Source organism: Urtica dioica, chromosome 12 (assembly GCF_054948205.1).
Source record: "Urtica dioica subsp. dioica isolate 48M chromosome 12, U.dioica_male_clone48M_v1_H2, whole genome shotgun sequence".
Classification (NCBI taxonomy): Eukaryota; Viridiplantae; Streptophyta; class Magnoliopsida; order Rosales; family Urticaceae; genus Urtica; species Urtica dioica.
This window is the reverse complement of record NC_142767.1, coordinates 9,955,265-9,979,084: the sequence shown is the minus strand read 5'-3', so window position 1 is coordinate 9,979,084 and position 23,820 is coordinate 9,955,265. Positions and strand designations below refer to the sequence as shown.

At 37.7% G+C, this 23,820-nt stretch overlaps 1 protein-coding gene across 1 annotated transcript; it reads left to right on the top strand.

Annotated features, from left to right (window-relative positions):
* Positions 1-17,757: 17,757 nt before the first annotated feature.
* Positions 17,758-22,229, top strand: PDK1 (3'-phosphoinositide-dependent protein kinase 1). Its single transcript, XM_089603084.1, has 11 exons — positions 17,758-18,609; positions 19,150-19,330; positions 19,431-19,483; positions 20,003-20,104; positions 20,171-20,279; positions 20,379-20,457; positions 20,543-20,708; positions 21,187-21,315; positions 21,407-21,573; positions 21,675-21,897; positions 21,981-22,229. Exons 1-11 carry the CDS (start codon positions 18,439-18,441, stop codon positions 22,062-22,064), a joined length of 1,464 nt encoding a protein of 487 aa, XP_089459210.1. The 5' UTR covers positions 17,758-18,438; the 3' UTR covers positions 22,065-22,229.
* Positions 22,230-23,820: the final 1,591 nt, after the last annotated feature.

Sequence of the window (23,820 nt, the reverse complement as noted above, 5' to 3'; positions counted from 1 at the left end):
GTTTGTTTATGGACTAAAAGACTAAGGTTTTATCATAAAGCTTCAAACAGACAAAGAAAGAATGAATGAACGTTTCAACTTTATTATTAAATGAATAGGCAATTACAAGCAAGAGTCTTCGTAAGACTATATTACATCAAATGTACACAAATAGACACTACTACTCTTCTTGTGGTCACCATTGACAACAAACTCCCACTTGACTCAAAGAAGATGTGAGTAGTCCTTTATGCCTAATCCCTTCTCGAAGTTGGTCGAAGACCATGTTCGCTAGGGCCTTGATGAATGGATCTGCCAGAGATCTACTTCACCTCCACGTCTCCGCGCTGCGCGATCTCTCGAATCAAATGGTATTTCCTCTCAATATGCTTAGAGCGCTTATGGCTTCTAGGTTCCTTTGAGTTAGCGACAGCCCCACTATTATCACAATAAAGGGTCAATGGCTCGTCGACGTTTGGAACAACTTCTAAATACTTAAGGAATTTTCTAAGCCATACAGCCTCTTTGGATGCTTCACAAGCAGCCACATATTCTGCTTCCATTGTGGAGTCAGCAATGCAAGATTGCTTAATACTTCTCCACACAACAGCTCCACCATTAAGGATGAACACAGATCCTGAAGTGGATTTCCTGGAATCCTTATCCGCTTGAAAATCGGAGTCGGTATATGCCGTCATAGTCAGGTCAGTACCTGAGTATGTAAGCATCAAGTTCCTAGTTCTTCGAAGATACTTAAGAACATGCTTAACAGCAATCCAGTGCTCGGGTCCAGGGTTGGATTGGAAACGACTAACTACGCCAACGGCGAAACAGATGTCAGGTCTAGTGCAAAGCATAGCATACATGAGGCTTCCTACGGCAGAGGCGTAAGGAATCTTCCTCATGTCTTCAATCTCTTGTGCAGTCTTGGGAGACTGGTCCTTAGAGAGTGAAACTCCATGCCTAAAGGGTGTTTGACCCTTCTTGCAGTCTTGCATCGAGAAGCGATCCATCACCTTATCAATATAAGATGCTTGAGAGAGCGACAGGGTCCGGTTTTTCCTATCTCGAAAGATTTGGATTCCCAGAATGTATGCGGCTTCTCCTAGATCCTTCATATCGAATTGCTTTGCCAGCCATACCTTAACCTCAGATAACTTACCCACGTCATTACCAATGAGTAGTATATCATCGACATATAGTACCAGAAACACAACTTTGCCTTCGTGTATTAACTTGTAAACACAAGGCTCATCTATTGACTGTTCAAAGCCGAAGCTTTTTACAGTTTCATCGAATCTAATATTCCATGACCTAGATGCTTGCTTTAATCCATAAATGGACTTAAGCAACTCACAAACCTTGGTCTCTTGACCTTTATCCACGAAACCGTCTGGTTGAGCCATGTAAATGCGCTCGTCAAGATTGCCATTCAGAAAGGCTGTCTTGACATCCATTTGCCAGATCTCATAGTCGAGAGCTGCAGCTATGGATAGGAGTATACGGATGGATTTAAGCATCGCGACTGGCGAGAAGGTTTCTTCATAGTCAATCCCTTCTTGTTGGGTATAACCCTTCACCACAAGTCGTGCTTTGAACGTCTCGACGTTCCCATCAGGACCCATTTTCTTCTTGTATATCCACTTACACCCTACGGGTTTAATCCCTTCAGGAAGGTCTACAAGTTTCCAGACATACATCGAGTGCATTTCAACTTTCATGGCGTCAAGCCAAAGGTTTGATTCAGAACAAGCCATCGCTTGGCTATAGGAAACGGGGTCATCCATGTCGGAGACGGCTACGAGAGAGTCTCCATAAGACATGTACCTGTCAGGCTGTTGAACAGCCCTCCCACTACATCGAAGTACTACTTGACGAGATTCTGATGAGTTAGGTTGTGTTTCAGTTGGGGTAAGAACAGTTCTTACAGATGAGGTAGAAGCTTCCTCACCCAACTTTTTCTCAAGCACAATTTTGCTTCTAGGTTTTGCATCTTTCATAAAGTCCTCCTCGAGGAAACGAGCATTCGTGCTAACGAAAGTCTTATCGTCCTCGGGACTATAGAAAATGAAACCTTTGGTTTCCTTTGGATATCCTACAAACAGGCACAATTCTGACCTACTAGCCAACTTGCTAGTCTTTTGCCTTAGCACATGTGCAGGGCAACCCCAAATTCGGATGTGGCCCAAACTTACTTTACGGCCAATCCATCTTTCATAAGGAGTACCAGGAACCGTTTTAGACGGAACTTGGTTCAGAATGTAAGCAGCTGTTTCGAGGGCATATCCCCAAAAGGAAAGCGGGAGTGACGAGTAACTCATCATCGATCTAACCATCTCCATAAGAGTTCGGTTTCTTCTCTCTGACACTCCGTTTTGTTGAGGTGTGCCAGATGCGGTAAGCTGAGAAGCGATACCTTCTTCTTTAAGAAAGTCATCGAACTCTCCAGACATATACTCACCACCTCGATCAGATCGAAGGGTTTTGATCACTTTGCCAGTTTGCTTTTCCACTAAAGCCCTAAAGACCTTAAATACGTTAAAGGTCTCGGATTTGTGGTTAAGCAAATAGACAAACCCATATCGTGAGTAATCATCGGTGAAGGTGACGAAGTATTCGTATCCTCCACGTGCCTGTTGGCTGAGCGGACCACATACATCAGAATGTATTAGTTCCAGCAACTCAGTGGCTCTTCGACCCTTATCGGAGAAAGGTCGCTTAGTCATTTTTCCTTCTATGCAGGATTCACAAGTAGGTAGTGAACCTATTGCAGAGGCTTGGAGTGGACCGTCCCTCACAATTCTCTTAATCCTTTCTAGACTGATATGACCAAGTCTTAAGTGCCATAGGTGTGTTGATTTTGTTAGATCAGAGGATTAAGAAAGTTTGATCCTCTTTGGCTCCCTAATTAGATCATTATCTATTTCGGTGTCTAAAAGAGAAGGTTGAGTGGGATAGATGTAGAAAAGAGCATTCTTCATACATGCATCAGTGACAAAAGAATTATCAGGAAACGAAATACGAATTCCATTCTTAATGAACTTTAAACAATAATCTTGCTTACGAAGACGAGCAACGGATATTAAGTTCTTCCCAAAGGTAGGAACAAAATAAACATTATTCAAGTTTAAAGTGCGGTCTTCAAAAGACAGCGTCACGGATCCCACAGCCTTTGCAGACACCAGGCTCCCATCACCCCATTTGAAACATAACTCGCCTTCCTCTAAGCTTTTGGTTTTCTTGAAACCATTTAAGGAACAACAAATATGGTTAGTAGCAGCGGAGTCAAGAATCCATGTTGATACATTATCAGCTACTAAGCATGCTTCGGTGACTTGTACAATACTATGTTCCTTTGCTTTGAGACTTGCAGGACAGTTCTTTTTATCGGCCTTGTGAGGTCTCTTCTTAGTTCTAGAGGCGGAGGCTTTTTGCTCAGTAGCATGTGCCTCTCCTTGATTCCTCTTTCTCTTAGTGAGACGTACAGCAGTGTGAAGTTCCTTCATAAGCTTGGTAACAGTGTACTCTAGCTTGTTTATGGAGTAGTTCATCTTGGAGGTATCAAGAGATGCGGGGAGAGTTTCTAAGATCATATCTATGACATTCTTCCCATCAGTCTCAGATCCTAGGATTTCCATTTTATTTAGAAAACTAATGATCAGTATCATAAAGTCTCTAACAGGAGTCCTAGCCTTCATATGACAGTTCATAAACTGTCGGACTGCTTTTTGCCTTGATTGACGCCTTTGCCCTCCAAATATCTCAAGGAGATTGTAGAGCATTTCGGCGGCAGTCTCGATGTCGCGATGTTGCTCTTTCAGCATATTGTTCATAGATGCCAAGATATAGCACCTCACAATCTCATCGGATCGAAGCCAGGCCGCTAAGGCGTCATTGTCCTCTTGAGTCGAATCATCATTCGTCAGAGGAGGACACGGGGTGGTGAGTACCCATTTGTGCTTGGTAAGGATTATGTCGAGGTTAAGCTTCGAGTCTATGTAGTTTTCGTTTTCGAGTTTGTACGAGGAAAGAATGAAAGAGATAGAGTTGGGAGACATATTGCCTATAAAAGCTGAAACAAGTTTATGATTAGTCTTTGGTTTAGGATTTAAGTTTGTTTAAGACTTTATAAAATCCAAAGGTGTTATGAACGAAATGACACTTTACTCCTTCGAGGGAAGGCCGCAACGAGTCTCCTTTCATAAGTAAATGACTCATCATTAATGCATAGCCAAGATGTCAATACATCAATTTTGACTAGCCACCTTGTAAATTGGTTTGATCACTCACATCCTTTCGCAGGGCCTCGAGGGAGGATTACTAGGGATTGAGTCTAAGTGTGTAACCAACCACTTAGTCCAAAAGATTGACTTTGAAAAACAATCCGCCGAGGGGAGGCCTTGTCATCATCGTCTCACTCTCGGACGTAGCTCATTGAGCAATGATCAGAGCAAAGCGCCCTTGAGTACTCTCATTTAAGAGAGGGCCACGAAGGTGACTCTTAGTCCGGCGACACTTGCACTTTTCATTAGTGTTGGGGATCGTGGGTTACAAACAACAAGTATAACCCTCCCACTTAGTTTTTGGAGTTGGTTCATCGACTCTTATAAGTTCGGAAACAGATTTCCTAGTTAGAGAGCGACATAGCGGACAACTAGAAGAGAATCCTAGATCGACATGTTCAGAGTAGTATTAGTGCATAAAGGCACAAGGTACAGACTCGATCTTTTCCTATTTTCTATTTCGGGAAAGTGCATGAGGGAAGTGTGAACTTCAACTCACTCGAACACTTGAAAGTTTGAGATTACACATCTTTTTATTTTTCGGCTTGTCTACAAGGAGACCTCCCACTCAAATTTTCAAGAGCATATAGATTTTGAACATATGTGATATAGATATAGTTTTGAAAACATTTTGAAAAATTATTTGATTTGGATGACAAAATATTTTCAAGTTTGAAAGTGAAAACGGTTTTTCAAAATTCAAACTAGTTTTGTAAAAATTCAATTTCAATTAAACTTTCAAAAATCAAAACATTTTAATCTTACACATCATGTTTATAATCATATGAAAAACATTTTTGCTCAAGAAAATTTTCTCATTAGAGTTCTATAACTCATGGTAGTGGGGTTTGAAAATCCGGATTTCTAAAAAACTGGTGTTTCAGACAGCCGCGCACCTCGGCGTAAAATCGCCATATCTGGCGGCTCCGATGTCCTTTTGAGCCGAAACCGGTGGAATTGGACAGAGGACAGACAGAGCATTAATTTGATTCAATAATCATTAAATTTCGATTTCTGAGCAGAGAGTTATGCCACTTTTAATGCGGGTTTACTCCAGCTCGAAGAAAAAGAAATAAATTAAAGCTTGATCCTTTTTAGGTGCGAAAAAGAATCGAGTGTAACGGAACGTTTTAAGATGTTGTTTAAAGCTTTTATTTTTGTTTTATTAGCAGGGTAATAACATAGAATAAAAGAAATAACAATATGCATAAAACGATTCAAGTAAAAATAAGAAACTAGCAAGATATCAAAACTAGTCACAAAATTTTACTCGAAATTTCTCAAACCTTTAAAACACGTTTTTCAATATAAAAAATTAAAAACTTTTAGAACTGATTCTAATGTGTTTTAAAAACATCCCAAACTCATAGAAAATCAACATGCTTTTTAATTTAAAGACAAGAGCATTAAATTAAAAAAAAATCTAAGATTACAATTCTAAATTGTCACAAAATTAGTAAACTTTCGAAAACGATTTTCAAGCTCATAATTTTAAAAACATGTACATGCTAATCTTTGACCATAGCTCTGATACCATTTGTTGGAATTGATCTAGGGTTTAAGAAAAAGATTAAACGCTTCGGGAAGCGGCGGAATTTTAAAAAATTTCTTTTAAAGTAAAAACAGTTTTTACTAACCTAGACAAAGAAGCAAGTACATGTAATTAAAAACGAATATGAGCTAAGAGTTTACTAACCATTCTTAAAGCTTGAACTTTGAAGAAGCTTTTGGAAAGTTTGCAACGCTCGTCTCCCATCGCAGCACGTCTCTCTTTCTTTCCTCGGCACCTCGAGCATACACGAAAGTTTCTATCACTAAATCACTCGAAAAGAAGGAATCAGTGAGTGGGCACTTTTAAACACTACGACTTAAGAACGAGTCTTGAAGTCGCAGAGCTAAACACTAGGTCGAGTGAGGACCTAGGTGCCAAAACAAGAAAAATCGAAAATAAACTAGAGAGAGAGAGAAGAGGGGCGGCAACCACAAGTTCTAGAGAGAGAAGCTCTCAATCTCTAACTTATGTGGAATGAGAAAAATGAGAAGAATGAGGCTCCTATTTATAGGAGAGGTCTTACCTTCAATAAGGTAGTTTCCTCTTCTATAGAATATCACATATTCATGAGCCAAATTCCTCTTTTCCTCTATGATGCACTCGGCCAAGGTGGGCTTCATTAAGCCTTGGATTTGTTTCCTTTTTTGTTCCTTGCCTTGCTTCTTACTTGTGTTGGGCGCCTACCTCTTATTTCCCTTAGAGGAAATTTGTTTCCTCTTTTTCTTTTGGCAAGTATCTTCATATATTTATGCACAAAATATTCTCTCTTGTCTCTTGGGTATTTAGGCGCCTATAACTTATCTAGAAAGGCCTTCTAGAAGCTTTTCCACTTGTTCATGACAACATGAAAAAGGCCCATTAAGAATTTTCAATAAAATTCTTATGAAATGAAATTAATTCACGAGGCCCAATAATCAAGTTATGGCCGAGTGACATTAAGTCATCAAATGAACTTGTCAAAAAATTTATTGACATTCATTTCATCACATGTCTCAAAAGACAAAAAATACCATTTTGACTATTTTCGTTCTTGTTTTGACTTAGCTTCCAGTTTAACTATTCCTATCGATGTGATTCGTGACAGTGACCTCATGGACCCAAATGAACAAAGCTTGAGCTAAACACTTGGACTCAAAAGTTCACAAACCTTTTCCAAGTTTAGCTTAATGCCAACTGACTCCACTAAAGAGTTGACACTGAAAATCTCTCGGTTCAAATGAATTTATTTTCTACTCAAGAATTCGACCTAATTATAATGAGCGGATCCACTGAATATTATCTATGTTTACCCTTCATGAATGTCATCAGCTAGTCGGGATTTACTAAATTACCATTTTACCCTTCTAGCTGTTATTTCCTCAACTCCTTTGTCGCTTGTGAATAAGTTAGAAACAATGTATTGACGAGGAGCTAACAAGTCACATTGTTTCATCCAAAAAAGTCAGAACTCAATTTGGACACTGGCCAGTTCATTTATTCACACTCCAAGGAACAAAGCATGAGGTGACATACATTGCATTTCAACAATCTTGTACATGAATTCCATATCTATGAGAACTTCACAAAGTTACTCATGACAGACTCACAACTTAGTACTTCACCAATAGGCCTTGTTCGGAATCACATAGTGAGTCCGAACTTTGACTTTCTCAAATGAGAATACTAAGGTGTGAAATGACATGTCTCATTTCAGGATTAAGGTAAGCATGATGCAATTCATACATAGTGACTTCGAGACTTAAGAGGTTAAATGGTTTGTTCTTATATTGTCTCTAGAAGTGCACTGGTCAATTCAGTACCTTCGGAAGATACCTAGAAGAACTATAGAGTCCCCAACTCTCAATGCCTCATAACCAGACATCATAGATTCTTCTAACAATCATACTGAGGTCAATAGTCCTTTGACCCTAAGATTGCGAATATATCGTTTTAAGCAAACTACGAAGAGTTTGTTCATGCAAATCTACATTTGTCTCTTCGTAAGTTGTTAAGTTTGTTTATGGACTAAAAGACTAAGGTTTTATCATAAAGCTTCAAACAGACAAAGAAAGAATGAATGAACGTTTCAACTTTATTATTAAATGAATAGGCAATTACAAGCAAGAGTCTTCGTAAGACTATATTACATCAAATGTACACAAATAGACACTACTACTCTTCTTGTGGGCACCATTGACAACAAAAATATGACATGCGGAAAATAAAGCTTCACCCCACAGACACCATTGTCCTATTTTTACGTTCGGCTAAACCGTTTTGTTGTGGTGTTCTAGGTGCGGAACATTCATGAACAATACAATTTTCTTCACAAAACGCATTAAAATCACTAGTAAAATATTCACCACCCCTATCACTTCTAAGGACTTTAATATGAACTCCTAATTGATTTTCTACTTCAGTTTTATACACCTTAAAAGCATTAAAAGCATCATCTTTATGTTTCAATAAATACACATATGTAAATCTAGAGCAATCATCAATAAAAGTAATAAAGTACCTATTTCCCCCACGGGTTAACATGTCATTAAATTCACATAAATCAGAATGTATAAGATCTAACAACTTAGAATTTCTCTCTACACTATAAAATGGTTTCTTTATCGTTTTAGATTTCACACATATTTCACATTTATCTAATTTATCAGATTTGCACGAAATTAAACCACATTTAATTAATATTTTCATAGTAATAAAACCAATATGTTCTAATCTACTATGCCATAAAGAAACGGAATCAAGCATATAAGAAGAAGGAGAAATTTCATTAATAACATTGTCAATAATACATAGTTTGATCATCCATTCACTGGAATAGCCTTTGCCAACAAATACACCATTACGGGTCAAGATAAGCTTGCCCGACTCATACACAGATTAGATCCCCGGTTTGCCTAGGAGATCACCACTAACTAGGTTCCTACACATTTCTGGGACATGGAGAACATTTTTCAAAGTGACCGTCTTCCCGTAGGTGAAGTTGAGATCCACGTTTCCGATGCCGACAACTTGAGAGCGATGCTCGTTTCCCATCTGAACCGCTTGTCCATCGTTGACTTCAGAATAGGTTTTGAAGGAAGCCATATCATAGGTGACGTGGACGGTAGCACAAGTGTCGTACCACCACCCTTGAACCTTGCCGTTGACCACCATGAGTTCGCTCAACGTAGCGACTATGTTAGCATCGGTCATAGTGGCGTCGACTTCTTTCTCATCCGTCTTGCGGTGTCGACAATCTCGAGCATAGTGACCGGGTTTGCCACACACATAGCAACTCCCTTTGGACCCCTTGGACACGGGCTTGTTCCCCCTCTTGCCTTTAGCGCTCACCACATTGGCCTTGAAAGTACCGGCATCCGTCGTCTTTTCTGTCATCCTCGATTCGAAGATGTTTCTGGATTTGCTCCAAAGAGAAGTCCTCGGTGTTGTGAAGAAGTTTCTTCCGATAGCCTTTCCACGAATTGGGCAACTTCGCAATAATCGCACCAACTTGGAAAGTCTCCGGACCGTCTATCTTCACAGTCCTCAATTTGTTGACGATAACTTGCAATTGTCATCAAACATCTTGAAATCAAAGTAACTCGAGACAAAGAACTTTTTGTTACCTTCTTCTTCCGCCTTGAACTTGTACTCGAGAGCATTCCATATCTCGACCGCCAATGGATCGTCGATGTAGAGATCGTAGAGTCGGTACGACGGTGTGTTTAGAATGTGTCCCCGACATAGTAACTCGTCCTCTTGATGCTTCTTCCGGTCCGCCTTGAGTTCTTCATCATCATTGTCCGTTGGTTTCAGGATGGGCTCCAACGTCGGGTCCATCACGTAGAAGATCTTCATGGCGGTGAGGAAGAACCACATCTTGTCCTGCTAGCGAGTGAAGTTGGTGCCGTCGAAGCGATCCAACTTGACGAAGTCCTGGCTCATCACTTTCAGACTCGAAACAGACGCCTCGGTAGCCATAGCACAAGATACTATAAGATTGTTGGATAATTCTTCGAAATTGAAGACGTCAAGGCTTGAATCACGCATAGGAACGTTTTCCTTATAGTATTTCTAGTACCCCAAAATTTCTTAAGGTTCTGTACAAGAATACCGCAGGATACGACAAGCCTAATTTGGACTGCACCAAGACAGAGTGAAAATTCGAAAATAAGCAAGAACAGTGTTTCTGGATTAGTGTTTCGGGAAGAGAGAAAGTTGGTTCGAAAACCTGTGTTGATTTCTGAATCCGAAGTCGGATTATATAAGCAATTGTACCCGTTCGTGAAGAGGTTCGACGAACAGACGCACTATTTCGTTCGAACGACAGTTACAGCCGCAAACGACACGATCGTTGGCCAAACGATCGTTTGTTTCGAAGCGACGTGACTGTCTATTCGAACGGTAACCAAAAATAACCACCGAATGAGGAGGCGCGACCGTTGGCGAGAATCGCCGCGAGAAGCCCGTGGACCGCGCCGTTTCGCCGGACTCGCCACGAGCCCACATGACCGGCGTGCCGAAGTGCGCCTACGAAGTGCCATTAGCGCCTCTACGCCCGAGCCCGAGCCGGACGCCGGTGGCGACACCGGCGAGGGCGGGTGTGAACGTGAAATGAAGCATAGGTCCGCCACCTCACCTCCACCTCACATCCACATGGCACACTCTCCCCTCATCCACTTGTTTACTCATGGTAATTGAGTACAACATATATAAGGTGCTCTTCACCTTAGTGTTTGTTCCATGTGGGACTCTTTCCCACACACAAACACACTCTCTCAATCAACAACACACTATTTCGTCTTTTAGTGAACAAATTAAATTAAGCTTTAAATAATAAAAACACCTAATTATTTAGCTCAATTTCCAACACATGCATATGGCGACTGTAACTTGGTTGTAATATTTTTTCTAACTAGTGTTCGGGCAATTCAAAGAAACTTATAAAATATGTTAAAATGTCTTTTATCACATAACACTTTGAAAATATGAAGTGAAGCTTCATAAAAAAAAAACAATATAAAGTTACATATTACAATTATTATCTTCATGTAAAAAATAACCCAAAAATTGATGAAAATCTTGTTCTCAAAAGTGGGAGTAGAATATTTCGCAAACGTATTGTTTAGACCATCTCCACTCTATCTCTATTTTACATATTTACATCAGTGAACAATATTTTTTATCTGCACTCCATCTTTATTTTACATCTTCTTCAAATAATATTCTAACTATATCATCTCCCACTATAATTTTTTATAATTGAGTTTTAACCCATTATTATTTTTATATATTACAAATTTTACCAACACCATTAATTTTGTTAATATTAGTCCAAATACATAGATATTATTAATAATATATCTGAAAATTAAAAAAAAATTATTCATTAATTGCACAAATATGACAATATATTAATTGAAAATAAAGTACATAAATTAAAATATTACAATTGAATCTATGGAGTATCGTACCCGTGACTCTCTTAGATGCCGAATGCATATTATAATTGCTACAGTGAAAAAATTGAAAAGTTGTGTGAGACAAGTCGAGAATATGAATCCAAGTGGTGTTTCAGAGGCCGATATCGTGAGTTTTATATTTTCATATTCTTATGATTTTTATTCATTTACGTTATTGAGATTGTATATATTGATTTGCAGATGACTCGAGCTAAAAAACTGTTTATGGAGACTCCTGGAAATAAAAAAAAAGGTTTTAAATTTGATCATACTTGGAATATAGTTAAAGACTTTATTAATTTAACTGATGATGTACGTACTACTAGAAATGTACGTAGGCAACATGTCAATTTAAATGAGTCATCCCAGTCCGATAATCCAACACCTAATGTTAGTGAATCATCACAATCTGATTCATGAACAAGCACATATTACACATAAAATATATGAGGAATAACTACAACAATCTGGTACTTCTAATTCCACGAATATCTTTGAGACATTATTTGATAATATTGGAGGTTCTGAAAGTGATTTTCCGAGCTATTAGACTTTCATATAAGTCTAAATAGTTTGCTTCTATTTATTGTGCCTTTAAGTTTTTATTTATATCTTGATCTTTTCTTTTGTGTTGTGTCTATGTAGTATTGTGACTTAAGTATTGTGAAATTTGTTGTCATTAGCCCATTTTACACTTCTTATTAGGGGAATAGTATTGAACCAATTTATCGTTCCAACAATCTATACAAATATTATTGAAAGTTGGGGATTCGTATCTTTATTTTAAGAGGGAAGGGTCTCAGAATCCGATTATGAAGAAGGGATCGAGATTCAAAGATGTCGAGATATAAGTATATAAATATTGAATACGAGCGAAAGAAAGATTTCTTTATTGAATTATAAGCTTGAACAAGACAAATAAAATACGAAATGAGCGTGAGACAGGTGATCTGAATATTTTAGATAGAAAAAAAAACGAAATTACATAAGCCTTTTTTTTACGATAAAAAACAACCCCCCTTAAATTAGAAGGCGATCGGCTTTTATAGCTAGTTCGCTGATCGTCTGTCCTTCAGCTTGCTCCACATGTATGGGCTGGAATAACCTTTGTCTCGCCAATTTCGGGACTCGTCCTTTTCTTCAGGCGATTTGACCGATTCCTCAAAGGAATGGCAGGTGTACGTTATTTTGGCGGCTCTATCTTTCAAAGGCGAACAGCCCACGGGCTTCGAGCTTCGAGCTTCGAACTGTGCCTCGATGTTCCCTTTCTGAGGGGAGGCTTGGGCCGAACTCGCGGTGATCTTGAGTTCCTTGGGTCGAATTAGTTTTGGGGCCTCGCTAGTCCAGTTCGCTAAGAGGGGCGATAGCTACTCCCACAAATAGCCCAAATTTCATTTAATTAAGAAAATAGCCCATTTTTTCTTAGCAGACAATTATACCCTTCGCGAATCAGTCAATTAATTAACAGACTGAATTGATTTAGGTTAATTAATTAACTTAATGTTTGGATTGGAAATTCACAAAAAAATTACAAAAATCAGAACTTTAGTCAATTCCTATTCAAAGCATTCAATTAATTAACCTAATTCCTAATTTAGTCAGTTAGTAAATTAACTTTACTAAAAAAAAAAAAATCAGAACCTAAGCTAATTCTTAATTCAACCGATCAGTTAATTAATTAACCTAACTCAATTCAGTCAGTTAATTAATTATCTGATTCGCAAATTAGCACTGAATCAACAAAATAGCTCAACAATTCAACAAACTGATCGATCGAGGGTAGATAGAGCCGTAACAGACTCAACAGCCCATGAGCGGGAGATCAGAGGCGACTTTCTCTGTATCGCCGCTCTGAAAAAGACGGCTACCGAAAACCACGAACCCAACGGCGTGAGTGACGACGGCGACAAGGAAGACTCCGCCGTTAAAGGACATGACGGCGAGCATAACGAGGTAGGTGAGGCCGACGCGCAACGCGTGGAGGAGCGTCTAGGCAAGAGCGGCACCGGCGGCGGAGGAGCGCGTGTTGAGGAGGCGTGAGTTGGAGAGCCACTCGGTGACGATGGCGAGCGCGAACACGAAGACGAGAGCGATGAAGTACATGGGGGTAATTTAGGTAGTTTAAGTTAGTTTGGCTGTTCTCTTAATTTAGGAGAACTTGGCTATTCTCTTAATATTAGTGGGTTGATTTGGCTAATATACAAAATAGCCCTAAGTTTTTTAATTATGTTTTTTTAATTGTTTATGTAAAATATTGTGATTTTCATTGTAGTAATTTTATTTTCTTTTTTCAAGTATGAGTTGTTTTTTAAGTAATAATTTTTAGAATACACTAATTTACAAATAAATACATAATACATATAAGAATTAAATTGTAGTTATAAATTAAATTTTGGGCTAATAATATAATTTTTAAAAGTTTTGGACAAATGTAGAAATGGAATAGTGCATCTTTATACTTGGAGATACAATATTGCATTCATCTCTATAAATGAAGAATAGAGATATATTTGAAGATGCATTGCATCTCTATCTCTATCTCTATTTTCGTAATGAAGATGCATTGTGGATGATCTTTGGTGTTTTATTACATGATTAGTTAAAAATGTCACATCAAACTAGGAAATTTAAAATAGCCAACAACTATATTGATGAGGTGACACTTGACATTTATATTCAGAATCCCTATTATACCCTTTGTTTTCATAGTCGTCTTAATTGCGATTTTATTTCAGAATAATTCTTTTTCTTTTTTCTATTTATTAATATACAATTTAGTTTCCACGTTTACTTTATAGCAGTTAGTTATTAAAGAAAGGTTTGTTAGCAGCAAGTTTTTAAATTTGATTTGAGCGTTTATTTTGTTTCTATAGCATATGTTTTTATTACTTTGCTTAAGTATAAAAAAAGAAAGTCGATTTTCTTCTCTGCTCTCAATTATTCTTATTCTTGTATCACTTTTTTTATGGATGAATCTTCATGGTATATTGTCTGAGTTTGGTAATAACTATTTCGTAGTGTGTTTTTTTTTTTTTTTTTTTTTTTTTAAATTTTTTTTAATAGAGTTCTAGTTGCCGTAGAATTGTGATTTTCTTTTACTGAATGGTTTTAGACAATTTGCTTTCAAATGATGACATTGAAAAAAAATAAAATAAAGAAGTCGTTTTTATGGTTTGTTGGAGCGATTTTATTTCTCTAGCATCTTTTTTCTAGGTTTTTTTTCCCCTTTATTTTCTGGGTATTATGTGCGATTTTTTTTTTAAATCAGAATAATGAAGATCGCGTGTATAGCAGTTTGTTTTTCATGATATTATTAGACACGTATATTTACTTTCATTTATTTTATTCTGAAATTAAAATTAGTGATATTAGTGGTAACTGCTAAGGGGGGCGCATTTTTGTACAAAATATGGAAAAGATTTAAACGTTTGGCTAGTTATCTATAATTATCTAAACTATGGCTTCATTGAAAGCTGTAAGCTTTATTTGGGCTAATAATCTAGAGTGCCCAACATTTATTAAGTCAATAATATGTTTGAATTACATTTGTGATGATTAGGCCACATAAGATTATATAATTTGCAAATGATATGTACAAAGGCAGATTCTCTCCAAATATGAATTAGATCATTAAGGTCTTTACTAACGAAGATAAGATATATCTAGACACATGTACACGAGCTTACATAGATTTGATGTCTTATCCAAGGCATTAATGTTAATACAAATTTTCGGATTGGATACACGTGACCGAGTCCCACGCATGTCGTTTGTTGTCTTTGGGGACGTTTTTTTTTTGGTGGTCTCAAGCAGGTCGCGACTATTTGGGGCGGACCTGAAATGCCACTATTTCAAGAGAATCTTCGAAATTGCGATGAAGATGAATATCATTTCCGACGGTCACAAGAAGACCGTGAAAGATTGGGGCTAGACCTGAAAAATCACAATCTTTAAGGAGCTTCGAGAAAGACGATTGAGACAATGGTGGTGGTTATGATCTTCTCTCTTTCAGAAAGTCGATTTTCTGGTCTTCATCACCTAAAAGAGGCAAGAAAATAAATTAAGAGGGCGAATAGGGTTTTCCCCCAAAACACTCTAATACTCAATATTAGTTTGGGAACCTAGATGTGAGTTGGGGGTGGGGTCTAGGTTTTTCTCTTGAGTTTTAGAGAGATAGAGTGAAGAGTGAGATAGTGAATTCTGGCAAAGATTTGCCTTGTGAATAATAATCCATCTCAAAATAGTGTTTTATAGTGGTATTTATAGGGCCTTGGAGGCCTTGGGTGAGATGATTCTAGGGTGAGGAGGTTTGCTCCCCATGAGAAGGTCTATCTTCCGGCAGGGAGGTTGGCTTCTGATGATGGCTTTTTTCTCTTGAAGTGTCGTTTTTTTTTTTTTTTTTTTTTGTGAAAACGATAGCAATTGACAAATTAAATTGAATGTGCAAACATATACATCAGAGAACACAAACAAGTGAATGACAAATAAGTTTTGTTACAGTCTGCTAGTTTATTGTCATAAACTTGATATCATGGAGTCGATTTTAATTTTAAGTGTGTTAATATTTATATCATTATCCGAGCGATAATATTTAACTGATAATATTTATATTATGCGAGTCTTGGGATTGTTTTTTTAAAATTTGTTTGATTGAGCATATCCTCTCTTCTGAGAGCGAAGATGCTCATTAAAAGTGACCTAGCCCTTTCTATCTCAAGCTAAAAAGGATCAAAGATAAAAAGTTACAAAACTATTTTAATTGATTACTAGGTATATATGTATATATTTTTATTGTTCTTGCTTTTAATAAAACTAACACAGTGGCTCATGCTGGGCTATTAGTATGGTACATAGCGGAAATTTGGTTTACGTGTGTTGCTTTTGCCTAACGGCAGTTTCATCTTCCTCGTGGAACGGAAATGGCATGCGTTCTTCCGTGGGTTGTTAGAAATGGTAGAGAGGCAGGCGGTACGTGGCCGGCTTTTTTTTTTCATCATCGTTAGGAGAAGTGGATGAAAGTTGGCTCGCTGCAATCTGAAGCATTTTTTTTTAATTGATATCAACCGTTAGATGAGCTACGGTTGAAAAATCGAGGGCTGAAAATAAGTGACCGTTATTTAGCCGTTGGAGCTTCCGATTTACATAAAAATTTAATTTTAACCCTTTTATTTATTTCTCTTACAAATACATCCCATTTCTTACCATTTTTTTTTCTTCAGAAATTAAACATTCATCTCTCTCAAATTCTCTCAATACCAAACATAAAAAATTTATTTACATAGTTCTCTCAATATTCTATAGTTTTAATTTATAACTTTATATTTATAATATTTATATTATATAGTTATAGTCCGTAACTTGATATTTCAATTTTTTTACTATAGTATATAGTTTTAATTCATACAAATATATTATATACTTAAATTCTTATAAAATTTATAATATATAGTTTTGATTGATATTATATACTTAAATTTGTAATAAAATCTATATTATATAGTTTTGATTTTGTTTTTGAAAATATCTAACGAGTCATCATCTCACCGAAGTTATCATCAAGGTTCACGTGAATCGCATTGAAGTTTTAGTTGCACTCTCACGCCGTCACAATCACAACAACAAGATCATCAATACGAAGAAGTTCAACAATCCTCTCCACCACAACAATTTTCACGAAATTTGTTAAATATTTCTCAATTTCCCAATTACGAAAACACCGAATACAAACAACCACAATGACATCTCCAAATGTCCTAGAATTAGCCCGATTCGTCCCGGTCTCCCCTTACCAACCACAATATCTACCACAATTTCTTTCACAACAACTTCCACCTCCTCCTCATCCAATCCAAGAACAATATTATACACAACTTCCTCCTTCTCTTCCAAGTCATGACCAACCTTCTAACTCCCAACAACATTCACGAGAAGACCCTTACCTAATATATCAATAACAACTTCGTAGATTTCAACAAAGATTGGTGTTCTCAAGAAACATTTGTGAACATTGATATTTTTGATAATTTTGATATAAACTTTCAAAACATGACTATTAATAAAGTGTACTTTTATTGTAACGTTTTACTCATAATCTTGTTGTAATATTTTTTTTTGTTTAAAGTTCTTAATAAAGATGCAATTTATTTGACATATTAGTACATTATTATAAAATTTGAACATTTGAATCCTTTTTATTTATAATTTATATTTGATTTTTTAATTTTTACATAATAAAAATTAACGAAAATATTATTTATATTAAGTCTAACGGAAATTACACTTTCGTTAAGCAATGAAAGTCTAAAAATTGCCTAATGAAGATATTACTTTTGGCAAACAATGGAAAATACGCTAACGGAAAGATGTTTCCGTTTCTTTCTACGGGACGAAGGTACTGCTATGATGGCTTAACTTTAATTTTACTTTGACAAACTTATCATAAAGAGTCGAGACTCGAGAATATTAAAGAATGCTTATCATCCCAAGGATACAATCAGCACTTAGCAAATTTGTATTTGTTAGGTGGTCAATTCATGTATTTGCTCTTATTTTGATGAGGTGGTGAAATTAAAGCAAGTAAATAAAGCAAATCCAAAGCCCCAAAAAGGTTTCCCTCTCAATCATAACCGGCATCAGCAATATCATCAAACCAGTCCATCTCTTTCTCTCTCTCTTTTCCTTTTTTAGGTCCCAAAAAACTATAGAGAGCAAAATGGGTTAGTGAGAGAGAGAAAATTGCAAGGAGGTTTCGGAAGAAAAAGAAAGAGAATTGAATTGAAGAATTCAATGAAATGGAATGAATCTCCATCATTCCCTCACCATGTGCCTCTCTTTCTTCCATTCTCTTGTCTTCTCATCCATTAATAAATAAGAGAAAACAAATAACAAAATATTATTCTTCAGATTTTCACTTTATTTTTTCTTTTGATCTCTCTCACTACTTTCTAGGGTTTTGAACTCTCAAAACCAAAGTTGGTGAATTTCCTCACCATTACACACATACCCATAGAGATTGGAATCCTATTCCACTCTCTCCAAAACCTTTTCCTTTTCAGAGATCCAATTCCTTGGTCTTCGCTCTTTTCCCGAGAGCTCTGTGGAGCCTCCAGTTTTTGAGAGAGAGAGAGAGAGAGAGAAATGCGTTTGTAGAGAGAGATAGAGGTGGGGGAGAGAGAGAGAGAGAGAGATGTTGGCGATGGAGAAGGATTTTGACGCGAAGTTGAAGATTGAGGGTAATTCTTCCAATGGCGGGAATGTTCAGAGGTCGAAGAGCTTCGCTTTCAGAGCTCCGCAGGAAAACTTTACTGTCCAGGACTTCGAATTGGGCAGGATCTATGGCGTCGGTTCTTATTCAAAGGTCGTTCTTCATTTGCATTGCATTTCCCAATTCTCGTTTATAAGCTTTTCCGTTTCCCACTCTCTCATTCTGCTCTGTTATATTTATCATAAAGTTTTACTCTTTTTGTTGATTTCACGCTTTCCCTAGCTACAAAATTCACGGAAATCAATACACATTTGTTCTTTTTTTTATTATTAATTTTATTTTGGTTGTGTCATGGATCAGAGCTCTCCAAATTATGTAGGGTTGTTGGAGCTAATCAATTAATCATGATAGGTCAATGTTAAATTTCCTAATTTAGTTTTATTTCTCTCTCTCTTTCTAATTTTTTCCCTCTTATCTTTTAGGACCCAGATATGCGAGGAATTAGCCCCTTTTGAATTTATGTCCCTCTGGTTACAAAATTCTGTTTTTATTTGTCTTCAGATTCGTAATTGACAAATTAAAAAGTTTATAGCTCGTAAATAAATGTCGCAAGACTTTGAAAATTTGTGATAAGAACGCAGTAAATGAGGGTTCGTATTGATTTCAAGGCGTTTAATATTTATTTCAAACCAGGTTGTTCGAGCAAAGAAGAAGGATACAGGGATTGTATATGCATTGAAGATAATGGATAAAAAGTTCATCACCAAAGAAAATAAAACAGCTTATGTCAAGTTGGAACGGATAGTACTTGATCAGTTGGATCATCCCGGCATCGTTCGCCTATTTTTCACGTTTCAGGACACCTTTTCATTATGTAGGTATTCTTTACAAATAATGAATTTTCATTTTCAAAGCCTTGCTTGCCATTCCATTTTCATTTTATATATTCATCTCTGAGTTTTTTCTTTGTGAAGATATGGCTCTTGAATCCTGCGAGGGAGGAGAGCTTTTTGATCAGATAACTAGGGTAAGTTGAGTATGAAGGCTTAGTAATTTTCCATTATTCACATGAATTGTCCCTGATCTATCCATATCGACTTGTTGATGTATCTTGATGCAATAATGGGATTCCTCAGTTTTATTGCTTAGTGTTTAGGTCTATTGTTTGATTATACACTCAACTTACTAGAGCAATGAACAACTGTTATTCAGTTTTCACTATGTGGTATTTTGGAAGGTGTTCTGTCTTGCATAGTTTGGAAGTCATTGACTTTTATTGTTGGGAAGAATTTTCCTTTGAGGTCTTAAGATTTGGTTCAGATTTTAGAACAGTACGTGATTGAAATATTCAATTTCTAAAAGAAAAAAGGATTGAAGAATGATACTTTCATGGAGTCTTTCTTTATTTATTTATTTTTAATTTTTGGTTTCGCACACAAAAAAGACAAGCATCACGCAAATGGTCAATCCAGCAATTACGATGTGCTTGATGAACCACAACCGGTAAATAAAGTGCCGGCTCTGAATTTCAAGTTACTTTGTGCAGAAAGTACGTTTGTCTGAGAACGAAGCTCGATTTTATGCAGCAGAAGTTGTAGATGCACTTGAATACATACATGGCATGGGACTGATTCATCGAGATATCAAGGTAAAAATGCTTCCCTCTTTCGGTGCCGTGTGTCAGTCATACTAAAGACTTGTTTCATAAATTCAGCCCGAGAACTTGCTTCTTACAATGGACGGACATATAAAAATTGCCGATTTTGGGAGCGTAAAACCCATGCAAGATAGCCAAATCACAGTTCTTCCTAATGCATCGTCAGGTATAACCACAACAAGCATACCCCATCGTGATCATACAGATATATATATATATATAAAAAAAAAATTGAAAACATTATTCAATGGAATTGTCTTTTTAGATGACAAGGCTTGCACATTTGTGGGGACCGCCGCGTATGTTCCTCCGGAAGTCTTAAATTCATCTCCAGCAACTTTTGGGTAAATTCTTGATGTGCTCGTTCATGCTTGATATTGTCCTCGAGTTTTTCATTTTTGATAAAAGGGAATGCGTAAAAATGTACAGCAACGATCTCTGGGCACTTGGATGCACATTGTACCAAATGCTTTCGGGAACTTCTCCTTTCAAAGACGCGAGCGAATGGCTTATTTTTCAGAGAATTATAGCCCGAGATATAAGATTTCCAGATAACTTCTCTGCAGAAGCTAGAGACCTCATCGACCAACTGTTGGTAACGTACTTGCCTTCCTCAATGACTCGACTCGGTTTTCCATTCTGCTACACGATATATTTTTGGGATCATATAGTGTCTAATTAATAGCTTTTAAGAGTCCTTTTTTTTCCCTTGGCGAACATGTTTATTTATTTTTTCTTAATTGTTTTATTTCTCTAATCGGTGGTGATAAGGTGAAAAAAAATATGCTTTTTACATTATCTAAAAAAGAGAAAAAACATGAATCCAAAAAAAAAAAAATATCACCATTACCACACCAGGTAAAAGATCATCTTAAACACATCTAAATTTTGTCTGGAAGAGTTTCCCCAAACCAGAAGCAAAACATTACGGTGAACCACTTTTTTCTTTGTCTCTTCAAATAACATCCCCATTCATACCGTCAAGATTGTCTCGAAACAAATAAAAGACTACTAAACTCATGCGTGAAGAAGTTTGTGGTTGAACTCTAAATTTGAGTGTGAGATTGAATCAGGATTTGGATCCGAGCAAGCGACCTGGCACGGGCCCTGGCGGGTATGAAACACTAAAGATGCACCCATTCTTCAATGGAGTGGACTGGACGAACCTAAGACAACAAACCCCGCCAAGACTTGCCTTGGAGGTACCAATCCCATATTCCATTGGTATCTTAATTCTGTGACGATGATGATACTGAAATTACTTGTGCAATTATTGTTACTATAAACTATTAGCCAAACTCCGGTGAAGTCGATGACGGTAACGATTCGTCGTGGAACCCTTCGCACATCGGAGATGGAATGCTGAGACCGAACGAGAGCAACGCTGGTGCCACGTCATCGTCCGAATCGACTGCTCACATAACTAGACTCGCCTCCATCGATTCCTTCGACTCAAAGTGGTATCATATCTGTTCTTCTTCCTATGTTATGCTAAATATTTGATTTTTTTTAAATAGATGATAACATCTGCTAACTCACGAGGTTCTAATTGTCTCAACAGGCAACAGTTTCTTGAACCTGGTGAGTCAGTCATTATGATCTCGATGGTGAAGAAGCTGCAGAAGTTGACGAGCAAGAAGGTTCAGCTGATCCTCACCAACAAGCCCAAGCTGGTTTACGTTGACCCGTCAAAACTCGTAGTCAAAGGGAATATAATCTGGTCTAACAACCCTGCCGAGCTCAACGTCCAAGTCTCGACCCCATCATATTTCAAGATCTGCACGGTACGGTTTTCCCAACCAAATTGCTATAAAATATTTCTGTTAAATAAATCCCAGGAGTCCTGAACCAAATGGTGATGTTTCAGCCTAAGAAGGTGCTGTCATTCGAGGACTCGAAACAAAGAGCGTGGCAATGGAAGAAGGCCATCGAGGGCCTTCAGAACCGGTGAAATCTGGCCATTCTTGTTTCTTTTTTGGAAGGAAAAAAAATCACACACACACACATTCTTTGGAGTAAAATTTATTGAGGGAGTTTATTCTTTTTTAAAACACTTGACGATGACCCCACGTTATTATTTTATTTAATGAAAGAGATTTAAAATTGCTGAAGAAAACTTTCCCTTATTCTTTCTTTTCTTCATGCGCATACTGTTATTTCCATGAAACAAATAGAGAAAGATCCTTTCCATGAAACAATTGAACTAACATTTTCGTTGCGCTTTTTTGTCTCTTAGTAAAGAAGAGTATATATATATATATACATATACATACATATAAATATATACATATACATACATATATATATACATATACATACATATATATATTGTCTATTGAGTAAATAAGAATAAATAAAACCATAGAACGTGACTCACTACCGAAGATTTAGACTACGATCATTATCGAATATTGATCGGGTTCTTCTCCATAAGTGCAAACACATACTATTAAATTGACCCAAGCCTCAATTATTTTTTGTAGTTTTAACTCCAATGATCTTCTCTCGATTAAGTGGTCGAGAGACCTTTAAGACTTCAAGTGATTCGACCTAAGATCAGATTAAGTGGTCGCGGTCGAGCCAGGTGTGCGTAACTTGAAAGTCACGAGTGTCGCTCCTCTAGCACAAGAACGTTTTTCGTTCCTCGCGGAGATCTGAGAAGAAGAAGAAGAAGAGAGAAAAGGGACGCATAGCCAATGTTTTTGGCGCGCGTTTTGACACTTAACATTAAGTCTGATTGCTATTCTTGAGATGGAGACACTGACATTCATAGATAATAATATAGGAGATTCATGGCTCGATCAAAGAAAGCTGGGTGTGGAGAGTACTCGGTAGCGTTTCAGAACTATGGAATCAAGTAGAGATTGTTTAGAAAAATGTTTTGGATCCCTCTATGTGGACGCGTATTTATAATGTGGAGAAGGATTGAAAAACCCTCCTAGGCGGAGGCCTAGCGCGCGGCGAGCTTCGGTGCATGCCTTTCGGGGCGTAAGTGCACCGCACAGGTGGTTGGCGCTGGAGTAGGGTGCGTCATGCCTAGTTCTAGATTTGACTGCATGCGGCGCACAGGTGGATGACGCACTGTGCGCCTCGTGTGGCGCTGGTGCACATGACTTGTGCGTTGGAGGCGCACCGCACCCTTCGTCCTACTTGGACGTGGGAGGTGGAGGATTGTGCGCCATGCGCTGTCCCAAATTCTGGAGGGGTCTCGTTTGAATCTGTTCTCGACGAGATTTCCTTTAATGACACCTTTGAGTTTGAGTCCGAGGGACTTAGCGAGAACTCGGAGGCTTTTTAGACAGCGGGGTTTCAACGGTGGTTTCCTCGGGGTATGGCAGCCGTTTTATCAGGTTCAGAGAGCGATATCTATGTTGTGGTGTCGAGACAGAAAACTTCTAAAGTCGCGGAGGTCGAGTTCACGGCCTCAACCAAGTGTTTGGAGAAGACGGTGTAGTTCCTGATTGGGAGTCCCTCCGCTTCGAGCGGCTTCGACTGTACTGAAGTTGATGTGAGGAACTCTATCTCGCACCGCCCGTTTTCCAGCCTTCGAGAGAATTACAACATTCCTTCTTCGGTGACACTTCTTCGCCCACTTTCAGAGGGTCGGCCTTCCCTCTCAAGGCGGGGCTTTGCTGCGGTGCATATAGCGAGTTCACACCTCAGATGAGGTCGACGTTTTATCTCCTAGTTGCAATGTGCCACATGGC